Source organism: Sinohyriopsis cumingii, chromosome 8 (assembly GCF_028554795.1).
Source record: "Sinohyriopsis cumingii isolate HCF-2022 chromosome 8, ASM2855479v2, whole genome shotgun sequence".
Classification (NCBI taxonomy): domain Eukaryota; kingdom Metazoa; phylum Mollusca; class Bivalvia; order Unionida; family Unionidae; genus Sinohyriopsis; species Sinohyriopsis cumingii.
The window spans coordinates 18,150,576-18,169,328 of record NC_142968.1 but is presented as its reverse complement, the minus strand read 5'-3'; the positions used below and the strand labels follow the sequence as shown (position 1 = coordinate 18,169,328).

The 18,753-nt window shown below is 37.1% G+C and overlaps 1 protein-coding gene across 1 annotated transcript in view; it reads left to right on the top strand.

The window, feature by feature from the left end:
- Window positions 1-14,336, top strand: part of LOC149793061 (uncharacterized) — a 48,144-nt gene extending 33,808 nt beyond the window's left edge. Inside the window, exon 4 of the mRNA XM_089966284.1 lies at window positions 14,169-14,336. Coding sequence (XP_089822410.1) covers window positions 14,169-14,281 — 113 coding nt within the window. The 3' untranslated portion in view covers window positions 14,282-14,336. The remainder of the gene's footprint in view (window positions 1-14,168) is intronic.
- Window positions 14,337-18,753: the final 4,417 nt, after the last annotated feature.

The window sequence follows — 18,753 nt, the reverse complement described above, 5'->3', positions numbered from 1 at the left end:
TTGATACTTTTCTTCTGGTTGGCAAATGTCACTTCCCCACAAATATAGCAAAAATTGTCCGCGGTATTAACACACTTTCGAGGCATTACTGTTCTTTATTGTACGTAAATGGATAAAATAATAAGTTTTATGTAACAGTAGCTTGAACTGTCTCGCACAACGTCTAAAATATTTTAAATGCTGAACCTATCTGATTGGGCTTTATATAGTACACTGCTTACGTCAGCTTCAGCAGCCGCCTGGCATTAGTATAATAGGCCTACACATGTATAGTACACTGCTGACGTCAACTTACTTCAGCAGCCGCATGGCATTAGTATTGCATTGCATCAGAAAATGATGCAATCAACTGTGGATGATGTGAGCATGATGGTATTATGCAATGTTACATCATTATTCCGGATGTTGCTGCAGTCCTACTGGAGAAATTTACACAGTGAAACATAGAAAATGAGGTATATGAATATCTTCAAAACGAGAGCCAATACAAATTTTTCACGGTTATATTCGTGTTCGGCACACCAAAATACTACAGATTAGGGCCTTTTCAAGTCAGTAATGATTTCACTGTTGACCAGTGTAATCTGTTCAATATAATAATTTGGAAATACCTTGCAAATTAGACGTCATAATCCGGTTGAGCACTGGAGAGATTGGCAGCCATTGGTGAGAATAGATCAAGCTGGCGGCTACAGAGTGCGAGTTCCATAACTATAGACGACATCACATCCTCAAACACTGTTGCAAGGATCTCTGCGCGGGCCTCATTATTTTGCACGATAGATAAACCAGGACATTGTACATATTTTGCATGCTCGTCAAGATCGCGCTCTTGGCCACATAGTACTTATCCCTCTCTTCTTGAATGAGCTGGAGTTCTTTCTCAGAGATGGAATGGCGATTCATCGCCCGGGACACGCGATCCGAGATAGTGTTGAGCTTCGCATCCGCCAGGGCGCGGATGTCGTCATGCTTTTAGGTTTTCGGTGAATTGGCATCGAGGGTACGCCCCGACCAGGGACAACATGCTACATCACAGGGGCAGACACTCATAGTTGTGCAATCTGATTGCAGCGACGACTGAGGTCAAGATGCTTTTGTCCGCAGAGCCAGAAGAGTTATATCAGCCTTAGTTGTTTAACTGGACAAATCAAATGTCATCGAATTGTCGGGCATGATACAGGGGGACCCAATTGACGGCGTTGTAAGTGCTTCGAAATTAGTAACAAGATGAGCGTGTTTACATTTCTTAGATGCGTATCCCAATGATTTAAAACAAGTGATTCTGAGCGGGCCTTTAATTTCGCTTTATGGAACATTATAACATAAGAGTCACTATTGGATAGGATCAAAAGAGTTGATAAATGAAGATGTCATCAAACTTTGTTCTATATAGTAGAAAATATTGATATTTGACGGTGACATCATTTTCCCAGAGGATACGAATCTGAAAGGAAATCAATGGTTTTCGCCAATAAGACCATGTATGTCTGCATATCCGTTAGCCACAAAACGACATAGAACAGACATAGAACCGTCACCGTCACCAAGTAGATATAAAATTGTTTCAGCTACACTAGCCAAAAAAGGTTTTCCCCTAGAGTAGACCAAAATAAATAGGTAATCGTCATTTTTGGCATCACCATCGCCATTTCTGCTTTCGCGAAGACCACAAAGTAGTTTCGACGGTAACTTTGGTAAGCTCATCGTGTGGGTTCATCGCCTCCGTTAAATGTGCAATCCCGTTTAACACCGAGCTCAAGGGTTCAGCCATCCTCTCACTATCCACACGACTCTCCTCTCGTCCTAAACATCAGCATACAACTTTAAGCTCCTGACGAGCTCGTTCACGTAGATTTTGGTTGGAAGGCTGCAGGATCTGCCACGGATAAGATTTTATTCGAGGACATATCCAGTGTCCACTTATGCTGTCATCTTCCTTGTAAACCTTTCCCCACATCATGGCAATTTACATATTCTGTTAAGGTTTTAAGGCGGCTCTAGGATAGCAAAGTTGCAGGCGAAAGCAATCAGATCGCTTGGATGGGAGGCGCCATCTCAGTTGCTGAGGGCTGGCAGCATGGCCTTGGTCGAGTACTGGGCGAGGTCTGCTGTTGTCACATGCCTGCAATGTCTTTTTGCAAACGCCTGAAGATATTTGCCGGTGTAGAGCGCATGATATCAGTCTGCCTGCCTCTACATGGTCACGCTGGACAGTGGGAGTACTTATTTCAACAGCGGTACCGGGTAAGTTTCTCCGTCGACCTCGTTATCTAGTACAGGCTACCCGCTCCTGGCTTAGCACATCAATACAGACTTCATACCGACGATTGCTCCGCTAATCTGCCACAATTCTTTCCTGCGCGCTTCCAAGTACTACCCATTACACCTCATCCGGTACGTCTGAAGGTTCAACAGTTGGGTCCTACGCTGACAGAGGGGTAAATTATCAGCGCTAACGAGGTCTGGCGCCTGTTTAATACAAATTGTGAAAGAGAAATGAATCACTTCCATACCTTACCTTGCATGCTGTCTATATTCCCGGCGAAGGAACGAAACAGTCGGCGAGCTCGGCTTGGTTGTCTAGGGTTCAACGCATTTTGCGGTACGAAAGGCAACTAACAGAAAAGTAAGACGGCGACAACACAGTCAGTCTCAGAACGCTTCCAGGGCTGTCCAGGGTTAAGTATCTTGGGGGATAATTTATCTTTGCGTTAAAACTACCGTGGACACGGAACTAGGTTGGATGGATTAAGTGAGTTGAAAAGCAGGTCATGTGCCATATCTACGAATTGCACTGTGCAGACGAACTGTACCTGTCACACAGCAACATTAGATGGCACATGCACAAGTGGGCGCTGACCATCGCTATTACATACGAGAAAAGACTAACAATACAACAATACAACTTTAAACGCACACAGTGAATTATGGGGAGGTAAAAAGAAAGATCAAAGAGGGAAAATGGTTGAAAAATGGATAACTGAGAACAATCTAGTCATCTTAAATGACGGGTCGAACACTAGATTAAACCCTGAGGATGGCACTCTCTCAGCCATAGACCTATCCATCACTACCCCAAAATTGGCTCAAATCACAAATTGGTGGGTGGATCAGGAAGATACGTTAGGAAGTGACCATTTTCCCATCACAATCAATATTCAAACAAAAACTCAACACATTCCAAACGAAACCCCACCTAAATGAAGGTACCAACAGGCAGACTGGGACCAATTCCAATTATTACTAGCTAGAGTAAATCCAGATAACTTAGAAAGCCCAAGTATTGACATGTATTATGATAACATAACAGACACAATTATAGAAGCAGCTAACCGATGCATACCAAAGACAACTAATATCCAAAATAAAAACCCTGTACCATGGTGGACTAAACAGTGCACTATAGCACATAAAGACAAAGAAAAGGGCCTTAAATAAATATAAACGCACCAAAAATTCTATCCACTTCCAGCAATATAAAGATAAAGAAAAAGCACTAAAACAAACTATAAAAACTGCTAAAATTAATCTATGGCAAACCTTTTGCTCTAAACTGAGTCTAAAATCAAACTCAAAACAAATATGGGACAAGATAAAAGCCATACAAGGGAAAGCAACTACCTCAGCCCCAAAAATTAAAAATGCCGTAACAAATAAAGATAAGGCAGACCTCCTAGCGAAGCATTTTTCGAACATGAGTAACAACAATAATCACACCAGAAACTTTCAAGAACACAAAAAACTAATGGAGGGAACCCAACCTGAAATGTTTCAAGACCAAGGAACAAAAGAATCTCACCTAAATAGCGACATCACAGTACATGATTGGAAGATAGCCCTACGATCCAAAAACGAAACATCCCCTGGTAAGGATCAGTTAGGTTACAATATCTACAAAAAACTAAATATCAATATAACAATAGTCATAATCAAACTCTTTAATAGGATATGGGATAAAGGCCAACTACCCACCAAATGGAAACAGGCCATAGTAATACCAATCCCCAAGCTAGGTAAAGATCCCAACAACATAAATTCGTACCAACCCATCTCCCTTACAAACAATATTTGCAAAATAATGGAGACAATAATCGCAAATAGGTTAAAACACCACCTAGAAACCAATAACCTACTCTCCATAAATCAATGTGGCTTTCGGAACAAAGGGTCCACCACTGACCAACTTCTCAGATTGGAAACAGACATCAAACTCGCTTTTAACGCACATAGGAAAACCGATCGCAACCTCATAGCGTTTTTTTTAGACCTAGAAAAAGCGTTCGACCTAGTATGGACAAATGGACTAATGGCCAAATTAAACCAATTTGGAATAACTGGACGCTTGTTCAACTGGATTGGCGATTTCCTCACAGGCCGGAAAATTACCACAAGAATAGGCAACACCCATTCGGAAGAATTTTCACTTGAAAATGGAACACCGCAAGGTAGTGTAATAAATCCCTTACTATTTAACCTAATGATAAACGACCTTGACCTCAATGCAGCCTCCGCAAAAATAAACTTGTCACAATTTGCAGATGATAGTGGCATATGGAGGAATGGAAATCCTGCCAATAACACAGTAGTTAAAGAAATCCAGCAGAGCCTAGACAACATAGGGAGATGGGCGGACAAATGGGGTTTCAAAATATCTCATGAAAAAACTGTGGCAATCATATTCACCCCCAAACGAAATAACAACTTAGTCTATCCAAACTTCTATATACGAAATCAATTAACCAAATACGTAACAGTAGTAAAATTCCTAGGAATGTTCATTGACAACCACCTCACATGGAAACAGCACATTGAACAACTCACCCAGAATTGTAACAAAGATCTCAATTTACTCAAGAACATCACAGGGACTGACTGGGAATCCAACCAAGAAACCCTCCTCACGATATATAAAAGCCTAATTAGATCAAAACTGGATTACGGTTGCCAAGCATATAACTCGGCTAAGCAACCTGTACTACAAAAACTTGACTCTATCCAGAGAAAAGCCTTACTATTATGCACAGGAACACTCCCCTCAACATCATTAGAAGAACTACAAACACTAACAGGAGAACTACCCTTAAAATTACGTAGGCAAGAACTGCTCCTCCGATACTCCATTCGATTAGATACCCACCCAGACAACCATCCCACCAAAACAGCTATAAATAAGTGTAAAGTTGTCTTCAAACCCAAAATCATACCCATCACACCAAGTGGCAAAGTAATCCTTGAACTAAGAGAAAAGATACCTCTACTATAAAAACAGGTAACAAACAATACAGACCAGAATCACCATGGTTACAAAAACCACCAAGGATTAACATTGAAGCTACCAAATTAGGCAATAAAGAAGGACAAGAAAACTTACTAAAACCTGTACTGGTAAACGAAATCAACCAAAAATACCCGGACTATGTTAAAATATATACCGATGGATCAAAAACAAACAACCCACCAAGAACAGCAATATACAAACGGGATCCAGATTACCTGATATTGCTCCATTTACACCACTGAATTCTGGGCTATACTTGAATCACTACAATTTATCAAAGACAACCAAATACCTAAAGCAGTCATTATAAGCGATTCCCTAAGCGTTATCAAATCGGTCCAAAATCGCAATACACACTCTAGGGAACAATTCCTCGGCAGAGCATGCCAATTAATCGACGATATCACCACAGCACATCAATTAGTCGAGCTCATGTGGATACCGTCGCACATTGGAATCTCTGGCAACGAAACAGCAGACAAAGTTGCAAAAACCAAACTAGGAGATCAAAACTCTATCAAGCTTAACTATAGCTCTACAGAAGCAATAAGCTTCGCACAAACATATATAGATCAAACATGGCAAGATTTTTGGAACTCCTCCACAAAAGGTAAAAAGCACCATGAAACCCCCCAAAAAACGTACATACAGCTACCTAAGGGTACCTATTTAGAACAGAAAACCATAAACAGGATAATAACTGGAAAAACTAAACTAGCAAGCAATTTTGGAAGCTTTATAGGACCCAAACCAGCAACCATTAACTGCTTTAGCTGCCACACCACCGAAGATCTACACCACGTATTCAATATATGCCCAAAATATCAACCCGCTCGGAAAATATTTTTCAAAAACCAAAAAGAGATTGGGTCACCACACACATACCCAGAGTTACTTATGGACTCTAATAAAAATAAACAATCAGCATATAAAAATATAAATCAATTCATAGACTCAGCAGGACTTAGGAACAAAATATAATTACTATCCCAACAAAACCAAAAGACCCAGTAACTAGCTAAATAAATTTAGAAGCCACCACATAAAAAACCCATAACATATCATTCAATTTTATAAAAGCATTAATAAATAATTCACTTACGAAGCACCTATAAAAAACTAAGGAAACCGCAAAATCGGATGTCCTAGATGTCCTTAACGAACCGAGTAATCAGCTAGAATTCCAGTCCTAGATGTCCTTAACGAACCGTGTAATCGGCTAGGACTCCGGTCTCTTGCTAAATAAAGTATAAATAACATTCAATCTCTAAAAACATTAATTAATAAATAACTTAAAGAGGTAATATCTAAAAACTTATAAATAACATAACGTAGGAAACACACCCTAAACACCTCAACTAGTAATACCATAATAACCTTGAAAATCTCTCTTCATACATGATTTCTACTAAGAACCTCTATAAACAGCATAGAACATCCCCACTCCTTTTAGAACCTTCTGACGAAGAAGAAAAAAAATAAAAATCAAAAAATAAAAAAATAAAAAATGTTTGCAAGAAAAACCAGGCAAATGCAACAATAAACCAGCGATGTAAAGCAAGCAGGACCGTTCCCGAGCTCTCCTTCACACTAATGACAGCCAACAATTCAATTGTAGGGACCTTTATGGACCCACAGATTGAGGCCAAACTATCAGGGTTCCTTGAATCCATAAAAGCCTGGGGGAGGTGGCACCATCCCCTTCCCCAGGAATAACTAGCAGGCTGCGGTGCAGTCAGAAAAAGTGGCACATGCACAATTGTGCGCACTCCACTATAATTAAACTCAAAAACAACAACAACGACTAATAAAGAGCCTGACGGGTGTTCCGCAGCGATGAAACATTTACAAGCGTGGTACGATCCTGTGACCCAAACTACGACAGGTCATCTCTGGGCTGCGGTTTATGGGCGCATTCTCGTAGCTCCTGATCGGGATAGTGAAACCACTGTCCCCGGGCCAAGATATCATGCAGCTGCTTATCCGAACCGATTTGTCTGGGAGATTTGCTTGAAGAGATAGGGATGGCAGCGCGCAGCTCGCGTTTTGTTAGGCAACTGGCTGCCATGGTGGCGCACAGAACGAATAGGCTACCCGGGTTAGGTAAGGAACGCTTTTCAATACCTTCCAGGCTCCACGCAAATACATGCGTCCAGTCAGGCGACGCCATTTGTGCAGCCCGTTGATGTGTGGCTTTTTCTGCAGTACTTCTATGTGCCTGGCGATCTGGAGGCTGTTTCCTGCTGAGTAACCAACCCGATATTGCGCCCTGGATACTACCGTAGACTCGTGTTTTGGAAAATGCCGAGTCAACCCGTCATGTAACACCTCCACAAGTCCAACATGAGGATTAATCCAACTCTGGGTTATTTGTAGTTCACAAAATATATAATATTCTTAGCATGTTTACATCATGGGAATTTACATTCTCTGTATCATGGCAATTTAGGACATCTATAATTGACCGCATTTGTTGTACGCACTCGCACGCTTAATTATTCCACGTGTTGATTCATGAGCATGAAGACCTGTCTCGGCAGACGTGATCTGAATGTTCATTTTTTGTTGGGCACATACTGTATATCTCTGCTACGACCTGTTGCACACGGATGCTGTAAGAGATTTATTGTTGGTTCCACAGTTTTATTAAATGATTTGTCTACGTTAATCTTAAGTGAATGATGTGCCTTGTATTTAGCATTTTATTCTTTTTTATAATTCATATTGAAATATGTAGTTCTAATTCTATTGCATGCCTTATGTTTAATGTACACGTGTTTGCAAGCTGACGACAGTCTCTGCAATAGAATGTTTGGTGCTAAAATTGTATTGGTCAATAATACTTGGATGCCCATTGACCTCGTAATCTGAATTCCGCTTGGTTAATAATAATAATAATAATAATAATAATAATAATAATAATAATAATAATAATTGTAATAATAATATAAAACAAGGCGACGTTCACGATCTTTGTGATTATCGCATATCACCAAAGGGGCGGCAGCTGCGTTAATTAAAACTCAGTTAGTCCGATGACCTTTGTGGCCGTCTTAATGGCCAAAAGGGCAAAGGCAGACGTTATTTCAGACTCGTCATCAACGACCTTTGTCACTTTCTAGTATTTGCCAAAGGAGCCTTGTTTTGATTTTACTCCTTCGTGTTAATGACATGGCAATGCAGGTTATAAGGTCCAATGTGGCCATGGCAAAATTCCCAAAATTGCCCAAGAATTGTTTTTCATTTGCACAAAGCGAAACGAGCAGAATTGTTATATTGTGATTTTTATGAAGAAACGTAGATAGATCTCATTCGTTTTGGTATTTCCTTATAATTGGAATAGTCTTAATCTTCATATAATAATTTATATTCAGTGTGACTATATTATATGATTCTAATTAGTTTCAAACAATTCACATATTTTGTGTGCAATTCATATAATATATCAGTGTATTCTGCTGTGAGCAAACCATTGCATCAAGATGGATTAATCACAGATCCAATGAACGAGACATTCTGTGAATACCTCTGCTTTGTGAATCAGAACCTTTAGTATCAAGTATTATGGTGCACCAGCACTAGTAAACACTAGAACCCAATAGTTCCTTCTGTATCACCCTCTCTTTCCCATGTATAGATGAGTCATGAATACAATGTAAATACATGCATTAAACACACTTAGCTTGCATGAATCTATATTAACCATATTAACAATGCATATAAGAAGGAATAATGTTTATAGCTAGTTGTTTGGGACACATCGTATCCTTATGCACTTGCTGAGCTTAGTTATGTAAAGTTGTATACAATATTTGGGAAAGTGTGTGCCTGTAATTCCATGCTGCATGCTATTAATTACATGTTGTGTCAGAAATATTTATGACCAAATCCTTGTGTTTCTAATTGATGTAACTTGAACAAGCAATGCTTTTCCATACTGCATAACTAGCATATCAGCACCCTACTATTTAAAAGACTTCGTTGAAGTGATTTGATTTGTATGGATCACCTGTTTTGTTATTCAACACTCTTACTACCCTATGGTCTTAAACGAAGTAACAGAAAGAAGAGAAACCAACAAGTTTAGTAAAAATAACAAATAATCCATTTCTCTAGAATTCAAACGAAAATATAAGAGTAGCTAACAGTAGAGTTGATTAAATCCCAAATGATCTTAAATGTCCTACCACAAGTCCAAACGTATAGGATGTTCCGAAACGAATTCGAGTAGTTTTGAATATTTTAATGTATCTTAATGACATACTCGAGAATGTCTTTGAATGAATTCACAATATTGCCAAAGTTAATGTTTTAGTACAAAAGGTCAATGAGCACGTTGAAAAATCCACACAGCTGAAATATCTGATCACAGATTATCAAAGACAGATGTGAATAAGGAAAGAATATTTTTCTTATCCAAGAGCTATTCATTTTAATTTCACTTGACCTAAGACAAAATACAATTTCTCAAAAATCCATGCAATGAGCTCAAAGTATAGTAAACATTTCCCAAAACATGACAAAGATCGAGAGGGACAAAACTCTACCCACAGTCACAGATAAAGGTCGATAAATCTATAACATTCCCTGCTCAAAAACTCAAGTTAATACTTTTCGTTTTCCTTCACAAATCAGGAAACATGATGGCAATACATGAAAAGTATGCGCATTAGCAAGAACGATCCATCGGCGTAGATTTATTAATTTGGGGAAAAAAAATGAAAATGAACAGAAAGACTTAATCAAATTTTATTTAAGATATGGTAAACATACTCAAGTAGTTAACTTACAGTTTGAATTAATATTGGTCATTTATTTCCTGTATAATCAAATTTAAAACGATGCTCTACTAGTGTAAAGGAAATATTAAGAAAGACTGAGTGTGCACAAGAAATTCAAGCAAAGAATCTAGTCCGTAATGTTGTGGTTGCATTATGAAGAACAATAATACACATAAGGAAGCACGGACACACACATATCGGAGTGATCGATACATAAAACAAAAGTTTCTAGCATGGCTTGTTTTTTTACAGCTGTACTAAGTTTGCTTGATGCAACCTCAGGGGACATAGTTTAGTCATATATCTGCTGGTCCAATCAGTTGACTTCTATCACTTTAAAAAAAATTGTATAGTAAAGATGCATGATGCACACAGATTTTATATACACGAAACCAGTATTAGAAAAGAATGATTGCCTGGGATTATACTTTTTAATTTTCCTGTAAGCTACCTGTTTGAGTGACTCCCGTATGATATCCGAATGCACACGAATACGAAAAAATAAGTTAATCAATTTGATAAAGTTCAGCAAATTCAACTGGTGCATCTTTTTGATGCCGCTAACAAACTGTTTCCTGATACAAACTATCTGTCGTTTCATTCCCCATTACAACTAGTTATCACTTACTTCTCAACACAAGCAGACCCTATCCAGCTCGCTTTACGATCAATCCCGTTCATATTATAATTACTCTGGCTCGCACTCGCCTTATCGAGCTCACCATACTATCTCTCCAGCTCACCCTACAATAACGCCAGCTCACTCTACAATAAATTCAGCTCACCCTACGATTACTCCAGCTCATACTGCAATTACTCCTGTTCACCCTACCATTCCTCCAATTCACCCTTGCCTTCTCCTGCTCATCCTACGATCTCTCCAGCTCACCTTATGATTACTCCAGCAATGCCAAAAATTGGATCAGTTGCTTTTTACTGTAAAATATTGTTTAGGAATTCAGAGACAGCGTTGTCCTTAATTTGTACAGGTTTAACCTGATCTTGTCTCACAAAATGTAACATAAGCACGGCAATACTCACTTTTACATGTATTAATTGTCAGATTAATTAGGAATTTTCGTATGGTTTCCAATTATTTCCAGTTATCTTTTTAGATAATGGCGTCACGAATGTTTGCATCACTACTATCAAGACTAAATGTTATCATATTTTTTTTTAACTCTGGAATGTTGACGAATAATTTTTCGTACCAGTCGGCATCACTTTCTTCTGATAAATCCACTTTGGAGCTGCAAATACCGGAGTTTCTCTTGATTTTTCCACAAGTGGAATTTGAGAGAATCCATTTAAGAGGTCAAACTGATCACATACGTTTCTGTTTCCAATTTTAGCAGCGTAGTCATATATTCGTGGCATTGAACATTAATGTTTTTGTAACTATTGACTTTTCTGTAGACAGCATATCTATCAGGTTTATCCACAGTAATACATGATGAACTGCAGTTACTTTTACTTGTTTCTATAAACCATACTACATCATTTACTGAATTTCGTTTGCTGAAAATTTCATGCTTTAAATGATTATTGCTGTAAGGATGCTGTTTCAAGGGTGCATCTACAATTTCAACATCATGATATATATTTGTTCTTGTTGCACAATCAGGAAATCACTACAAATATTCACATAATAGATGGTTTAGTTCCCTCTTTTCTTGTGATTGTTGATGTGAAAGTTTATTGTCCGGATTGTTTAATATTTCTGAATTCCGAAGATTGGTTAAACCAATGTTACTACTGTCGGAATACATTCCATCGTTTAGATCATCGCTAAATCGGACACATACAACTAAATTTACTAAGTGACTAAAGGGATATACTTACCAAAAGACTCCTTTGACATATTCATATGACAAATTTATTTCTGCTTTGGCCACCCAAGAAACAGTAATGATGTAGATAAGTCATTTACTTTCTTTACAATTGTACAAACATCATAAAATATAGTTCAAAGAAGGTTTTGAGGAATGAGCAGAAGAACCAGAAAATTCCTTCAATTTATATTTCTACAATACCTTAATTTGACTGTGATGATTGAAGATTAGTACTTGCTACTTCACAAGCCTTCAGCTACTTGCATTTGAAATCAGAGAAGTAGTCAAGAATATTAATCTTGGAATCTTCATCTGAAAGCAGTTTCTCGTTTATCATTTTCAGTGGTCCACAGGTCATATCCAAAGGATAGTTCAAAAGGAATCAAAACCCAACGATTCTTGAATTAATTTCCTCACAGCAAATGAACACTCTTAACACTATGATTTCCTGTTTCAAAGCAATGTGACCAAATCTAATTCTTTAACGTTTGATGACATTTTTTAATAGCCTTTTGAGGTTCAGAGTAACAGACAGACGTTGTAAACAGATGGATGCCAAATTCATGCAAAACTTGTGGAAAACATCAAGACGTGATTTTGTTGCCTTGATCAGACTGGGCAGATTTGTGAAGTCAGCAAGTGCAAAAAATTATCCAAAATTTTGCTATGAATTTTGTTTTAATATTTCTCAAAGGAATCGCCGGTGGAAAGCTTGTGTGCGCACACATTATGGTCAACACGTTTTGGTGGTCTGACTGACTTAGGTAAGAGAACAACATAGTCTACCATTGTTCTGCTAAATATATCGTCAAGGGCAGGAGTAGGTTGCAGATGGGCCTAATGTATCTTCTGACTGGGTTTCTATACAATCTGACAAGCGTGACATGATCTACAGTATCTAGTAACATTAATGTTTGGTCTATAAAAATGATTAAAGATTTAGTGATCAGTCTGACTGGTTACTAAATGACCAGCCAATGGAGTTTCATGGGCAAGACTAAAAATTTCTTGCCATGACTTCGGTAGGACAACTGAAACTTGTATGGCGTCCAATTCGCTAATTGGTTCCCGCAATTTACGCCGTTAAAAGTTTATTTACGGGGAACCATTACTAAAGCAATGACGAACCAAGGGATGGAATCACCTGGTATCCACGAATTCAGTCACTTGGCTGCAGGTTTTGAGGATATATATCACAGATGAGAGAACTACTGTACTCGAACTGAAGTTACTTTGAGAAGGAATGTTAAATTTATTGTAAACCATTTGGTGACTTCATGTAGGGCAGCTTTTCGAAGAAGCCTCATAGGTGACTATGACCCACAATTTATGTATTCATGACTTGGAATTGTCCGTTCCTCAAGCAATCTTACTGTAGAGATATATTCATTTGTGTGGGTACCTAGTGTTATGTCGTACATCATTTCACATTAGGTCACTGTTTCGTGCCTCATTTAATGTTATCAAATTATGTGTTTTGAGATCAGTGTATCCGTCTTGAAAATCCCTATGAACAAGTGTTGTGTTTAAATTATACTATCCTCCATTCCCCGATCCCTGCTTTATGCTGACTTTACATAATAAAATGTATAGATAACTACCCACCAAATTATGTTATCAGCCTGTTTTTATGATGCTAAAACTTTATGTTGAAAAAAATGTAATTGCCCTTAAGGTTAGACGTCTGCTTTAAATTGGAAACAAATGGTCTTCATAAAATCTTTAGGACAGGAGACCTCTGTAGCATCATGACAATTATTGTGCTTTGATTTTATTTTCTACCTGAGTTAGTAAGGCTTTTCGCCTCAGTGTTTCAGCTGTTGTATACGTCTTTCAATGCTGTATTTAATTCTCATGTTCAGTCTTGTGCATAAAAAGCACTGTTTAGCATGCTTAATCTACATTAGATTCTACAGATCAAATGCTGAGCGAGGAAAATATATCACTGTTTAGCATACTAATTTATTTAGGCAGTAAACATAAAGTTAATTGTTACAAAGACAAAATAACCACAGCAACTTCCTCCTGTCGTCAATTAATTTATCCATGACGTTCAAATATTACGGGTTCATCGATTCAGTTTGGTAGATATATTCCGACAATTTGATTACAAATCTTGTTATTCACTACGTTTCTGTGTGAATTTAAAACCTTCAAACACTACCAATTAGAAACAAAATATATTCAATAAATGTCGCTTGTAAAAAAGTATGGCACTGTCTATGTGATTTACCCATGGCATCTCTTTTAAGATTACATTTCTTTTCTCTTCAGCATATAGGCGTGTCAAGGAGCTCACAGATGCATATGGCATCAAGCTAGACTACGAAACATACAAAAAGATAAAGTCTGAGTACCAGCCCATCCTGGTGGAACATACTGCATGACAACGTTGATTCGTATTTGATAAGAGTTGATGTCACGCTATCAATGACCTTTAACTTTAAATAAACACTGTAGTATAATTTAACTTTAATCATTATTATTTAAGATAACGCCATGTTGTTCTTTTTATTTAAAGAAATCCACGGTACCTGTTAAACTAGAATCATGTAGGTTACAACAATAGTTTTTGCTTAAGGGTTGTCCGCTATCTGTAAATTAATAGCAGTAATGATTTGTTAGCTTTAAAATGCGCCAATTTCTACCTGTCACCTTGCACATACATTTTTAAAATTGATGTCTGCATTATCTCCCATGTCTAAGAGTAAAGTTAATCATTTCAAAGAAAATTTGTTCGGAACAATAACGCGAGGAGATACTTTTAAGTTACATTGAAATATCTTCTCTTTGTATAATTATCTGTCCATTATATTTTGATTACTACATGCACTATATATGCATGTTTACTTCGGGCTTTTGGGACCGACGGTGCTAACCACACGATACTAAACTGGGTACAGCACTGTATATAATATGCCTCGCGTGCTAATAAACATCGCGATGTTAGCAATTTGGATATTAACCAGCACATTCATATGTTCAAAAGCTGGATGATGGCATAAAATGATTACTCGTTTCAGACGGCAAAAGTACGTCATCGGATTATAAATAGTACTTTATGATAAACGTTTTATGACTGTGGATCCTGACGATGAAAATCTACATTTGGAGAATGTCTTTCACACATGTTTTGACAGATATGCTCTCGATTATAATAATAATAATAATAATAATAATAATAATAATAATAATTGTTATTATTGTTGTTGTTGTTGTTGTTGTTGCTGTAACAGTCCAACATGTCGATATGCCATATCTCAAGTTCGAAATCAGAACCATGAAAGACTTTTTAAGAATTAGATGATCTTCACAGAGGTATGTATTTTGAGAAATTACTATAGATCGCGCATGACTGTGCATATATTGTAAACTTTTATAGGTCAGTCGTATCTATTAGAGCAGGAAGTATTGATTACTTTCCATAGGGAATTTCGATGGTCAGAAAGAACACAAATGGTGTAAGCGGTTTGATAAAAATGCAAATGTTATTATTCTGTAGCTATGTTTATGAAAGGAAATTCTTGCGTGACCGAGTCTTTTTGTAGCAAGAAGAAATCAAAAACTTGTGTACAAAACTGAACTGTATGATCCGGATGATAAACTTGTCTCATGTTGTAAGGTCAGTAAAGAGCGAGTTCATCTAACCACCGTCTTATATAATGGGAACTAAGATAAATCACACATGTCGTACGTGGTAATAGTACATGGCAAGCAGAAGAATCGACAAATTCAGCAAGACTACATCTAGCTGAAATCGCTGATTGCTGACATTTACAAGAAACTGGTGTCACTTCAAAATCAAATTTCTAAATACAATCCAAAATCCCACTGGTGACAGTGAATGACCAGAATGCTTGTATGAGGATTTAAATAATACATCTTAGGCACACTCGAAAAAAAACGAACTGCTTTGTAATTAGATTAAATCAATGAAAACAACACAGAGCTTGTTGATAATAGAAAATAAAAAACTGTATAATCGCCTGGAAAATTCGTGCTGAGCAAAAATCCGTCTTGTGAGGCTGTCGTTCGCACTGTTAGTCCCGGTACAAGTAACCAGTCATGTAATAGCAATTGCTGTGATGAGCACAACAATCCTTCGAGTGTATCCCAGAACAAGATTGCTGAGTCCAACTGTTTGTTTCCGTATCGGTTGAGAATAACATAGGTTGAGAATAACATCCCTTACCAGATATAACCGTAGCAGAGTCTCAAGCCATTTCAATGACCCAATATACTTTGAATGAAGAGAATTGAGATAAGTCTTCTACAGACTTGGTTTCTAAACGCTCTGTCAAAAGTTCACATAAAATTGCCACGGCAAGTGTAATTTGCTTTGATAGTAAATAGGCGTTCCCTCTCGCTGGATATATCACACAAAATTCCAATATCCCTTTTTACCATAATGTAATAAATGCTACGTGCAAAATAACTCAGAATCAAAATTAACCCGTATCCTGTACAGGGCAGATTACTGGACAGTGTACGCTCAAAAGAAGTGAGCATGTTATAAGTCAGCTCGCTGGCTAAATAACGTTAAACATATTTATTTGCATACTTCTCCTTGCAAAACACCTACCATTGATGCTAGTCAGGTTGAAGGGCCTAGCTTGTTTGACAAATTGATTGAAGAGAACCGTTCTGATGATATTGACGAGGCAAATGCAGTTTCAAGATGATGATATTCCACAGCGTGGGCTACATAGTGAGTTGTTCTTAACTCTCTGCTTTTACATTGTCTCAAGTTAGCCCATCGCCATTTTTGTCCTTCTTTTCCATAAGTTTTAAAATGCTTACATATCAAATCAATATAATTCTAAACATACTCAGCCAGAATGTTAGAAGACGTAGGTCATCTGCCCTTAGGCTCAGAGCAATACTAGATAGATGTGATGCCGACGTAGAACGCATAACTCAGCATACACTATTTGAGAATTTACTTTTGACATTGGTTAAAGACTTTTGCAACGGGAAAATTATTAAATGAAGGAAACTGAAACAAAACGAAGGACGTTTGAGATTGTTAGATATATGTATTATGCAAAGCTGCCTTGGACAAAATGACACGATTCTATCACTACTATCGGATACACATTATTACCGATTTAATCCGCACACCTCAGATATGGATTGCCTTCGGATGACGCTTTACCTTAGGATGAATCCTTGTACTTTCTATAATTATTGCCATCGGTTGCGTCGTCGTACCTCCACGAGGATAGGCTTCTGATGTGCAATAATTGATTTATGAATTTACTTTAGGCTAATGATATCAATTTAAATCGTCATTATCCAGTTTATTTCTAGGTACTTCACAGTGACATTTATATAATATGATAGCATAGTTAAGCCAAGAAAGCAAGCACGTTTATAATACTGATCAAACCAAGAAATATAAGCAGAATTTCAAGATAGTTTTTCCATTTATTGAAATAGGATGATCGACACTGGTCATTTAAAATTGCCGATATTAAAATAGTTATATCTTTTTCATTCGAATCTCTACTTTCCAATATTGTTAATGGATGATATGGAGACTGGAAGTAGTCGTGCCACACAGATGGTGTTAATTTGATATTATATTTATAGAAAATTGTTCTGTAATCTATCATTTTAACATTTCGAATAGAACATTTTATGCAATATATTATTCAAATAGAACAATTTTAAGAAACATATTATCCAATAATCAGGACCATTCATTTGAATGGTTATTCAACATATTAGCTGCCAAAGGTAACGATCTTACCGTCTGAATTAAAGCTTGTGTCAGTACGTGTAAACTAGGTCACTTTGATGGCTTGAGAAGTGTGTTTAATCTTGTCTGAATCAAACATTTAGTTATAAGACCGAAACCGTTTAGGTTATAATCTATTTATTATTATCTATCGTGGATTTTATTACAATTATACAGAATGTCAGAGAACATGTTCCGTTTTCTTTTCTCCCTATAATCAAATTTGCTTGCTTGGCGTCATGAATTTGTACATTTACTCTCAATTCCAGTATGCTCTTTCCACGTGGCAATTGGCGTCAGAAGTGGACTGCTTTTAATGAAGAGTACTATATAATGATAAGCAGTTTTGGAATTACTGAATATTTATGTAATTCATTTACATATCTTTGGGTTGTTAACAAGTGATTTCACAAGACAAAGTCATAAGTGAAGTCTGGGTCCAGTTGTAAAATTAATTTGTTTCTGTTTTTGCAGAATCTACGGTGCAGCCGCTCAGCCGTACGTGATGCTTCAATAGTTACACGTTGGTCTGAAATTTAATGCTCGACACATGTATTATTTGCATGCACATTATGTTTTGTAGCGCGACTTTCTTGATTGATACATTTAAATTTCATACTTGAAAGGTACCATTGCGTTTCATTGATATAGTTTTATGACCCTTGTACAGTTATTTACTTGTAAAATCGTGCTAAAAGGTATTGATGTTTTGTGCCTTAACTGTGTTTTATGAATGTTGTCTTTTTAAAATTTACCATCAATGTATTTGTCAGTTAACATACCAGGGCGGACAGAAACAATTTGGTACACACATCCTAGACATTTTAAGAAACATTTTTGAATTATTTAAAAAAAGGAAACATACTTTTTCCAGCTATAATGAATTTAAAATTAAATTTACCTTTAAAAAAGAATGGATTATAGCCCATTCGGCACAGATAATGCCAAGACATGTCTTTAAATTTGACAATAGGTTAGATTTAAAATGGAATAGCTTTAAGTGGATGGTGCACGGTGATTGCTTGATGTTGGAAATCAATGGTAATATAATTCGCAAAATTTAGACAGATGCAAGCTTTAATAGGCAACATTATTTTCAATTTGTTGTAGTTCCATTTA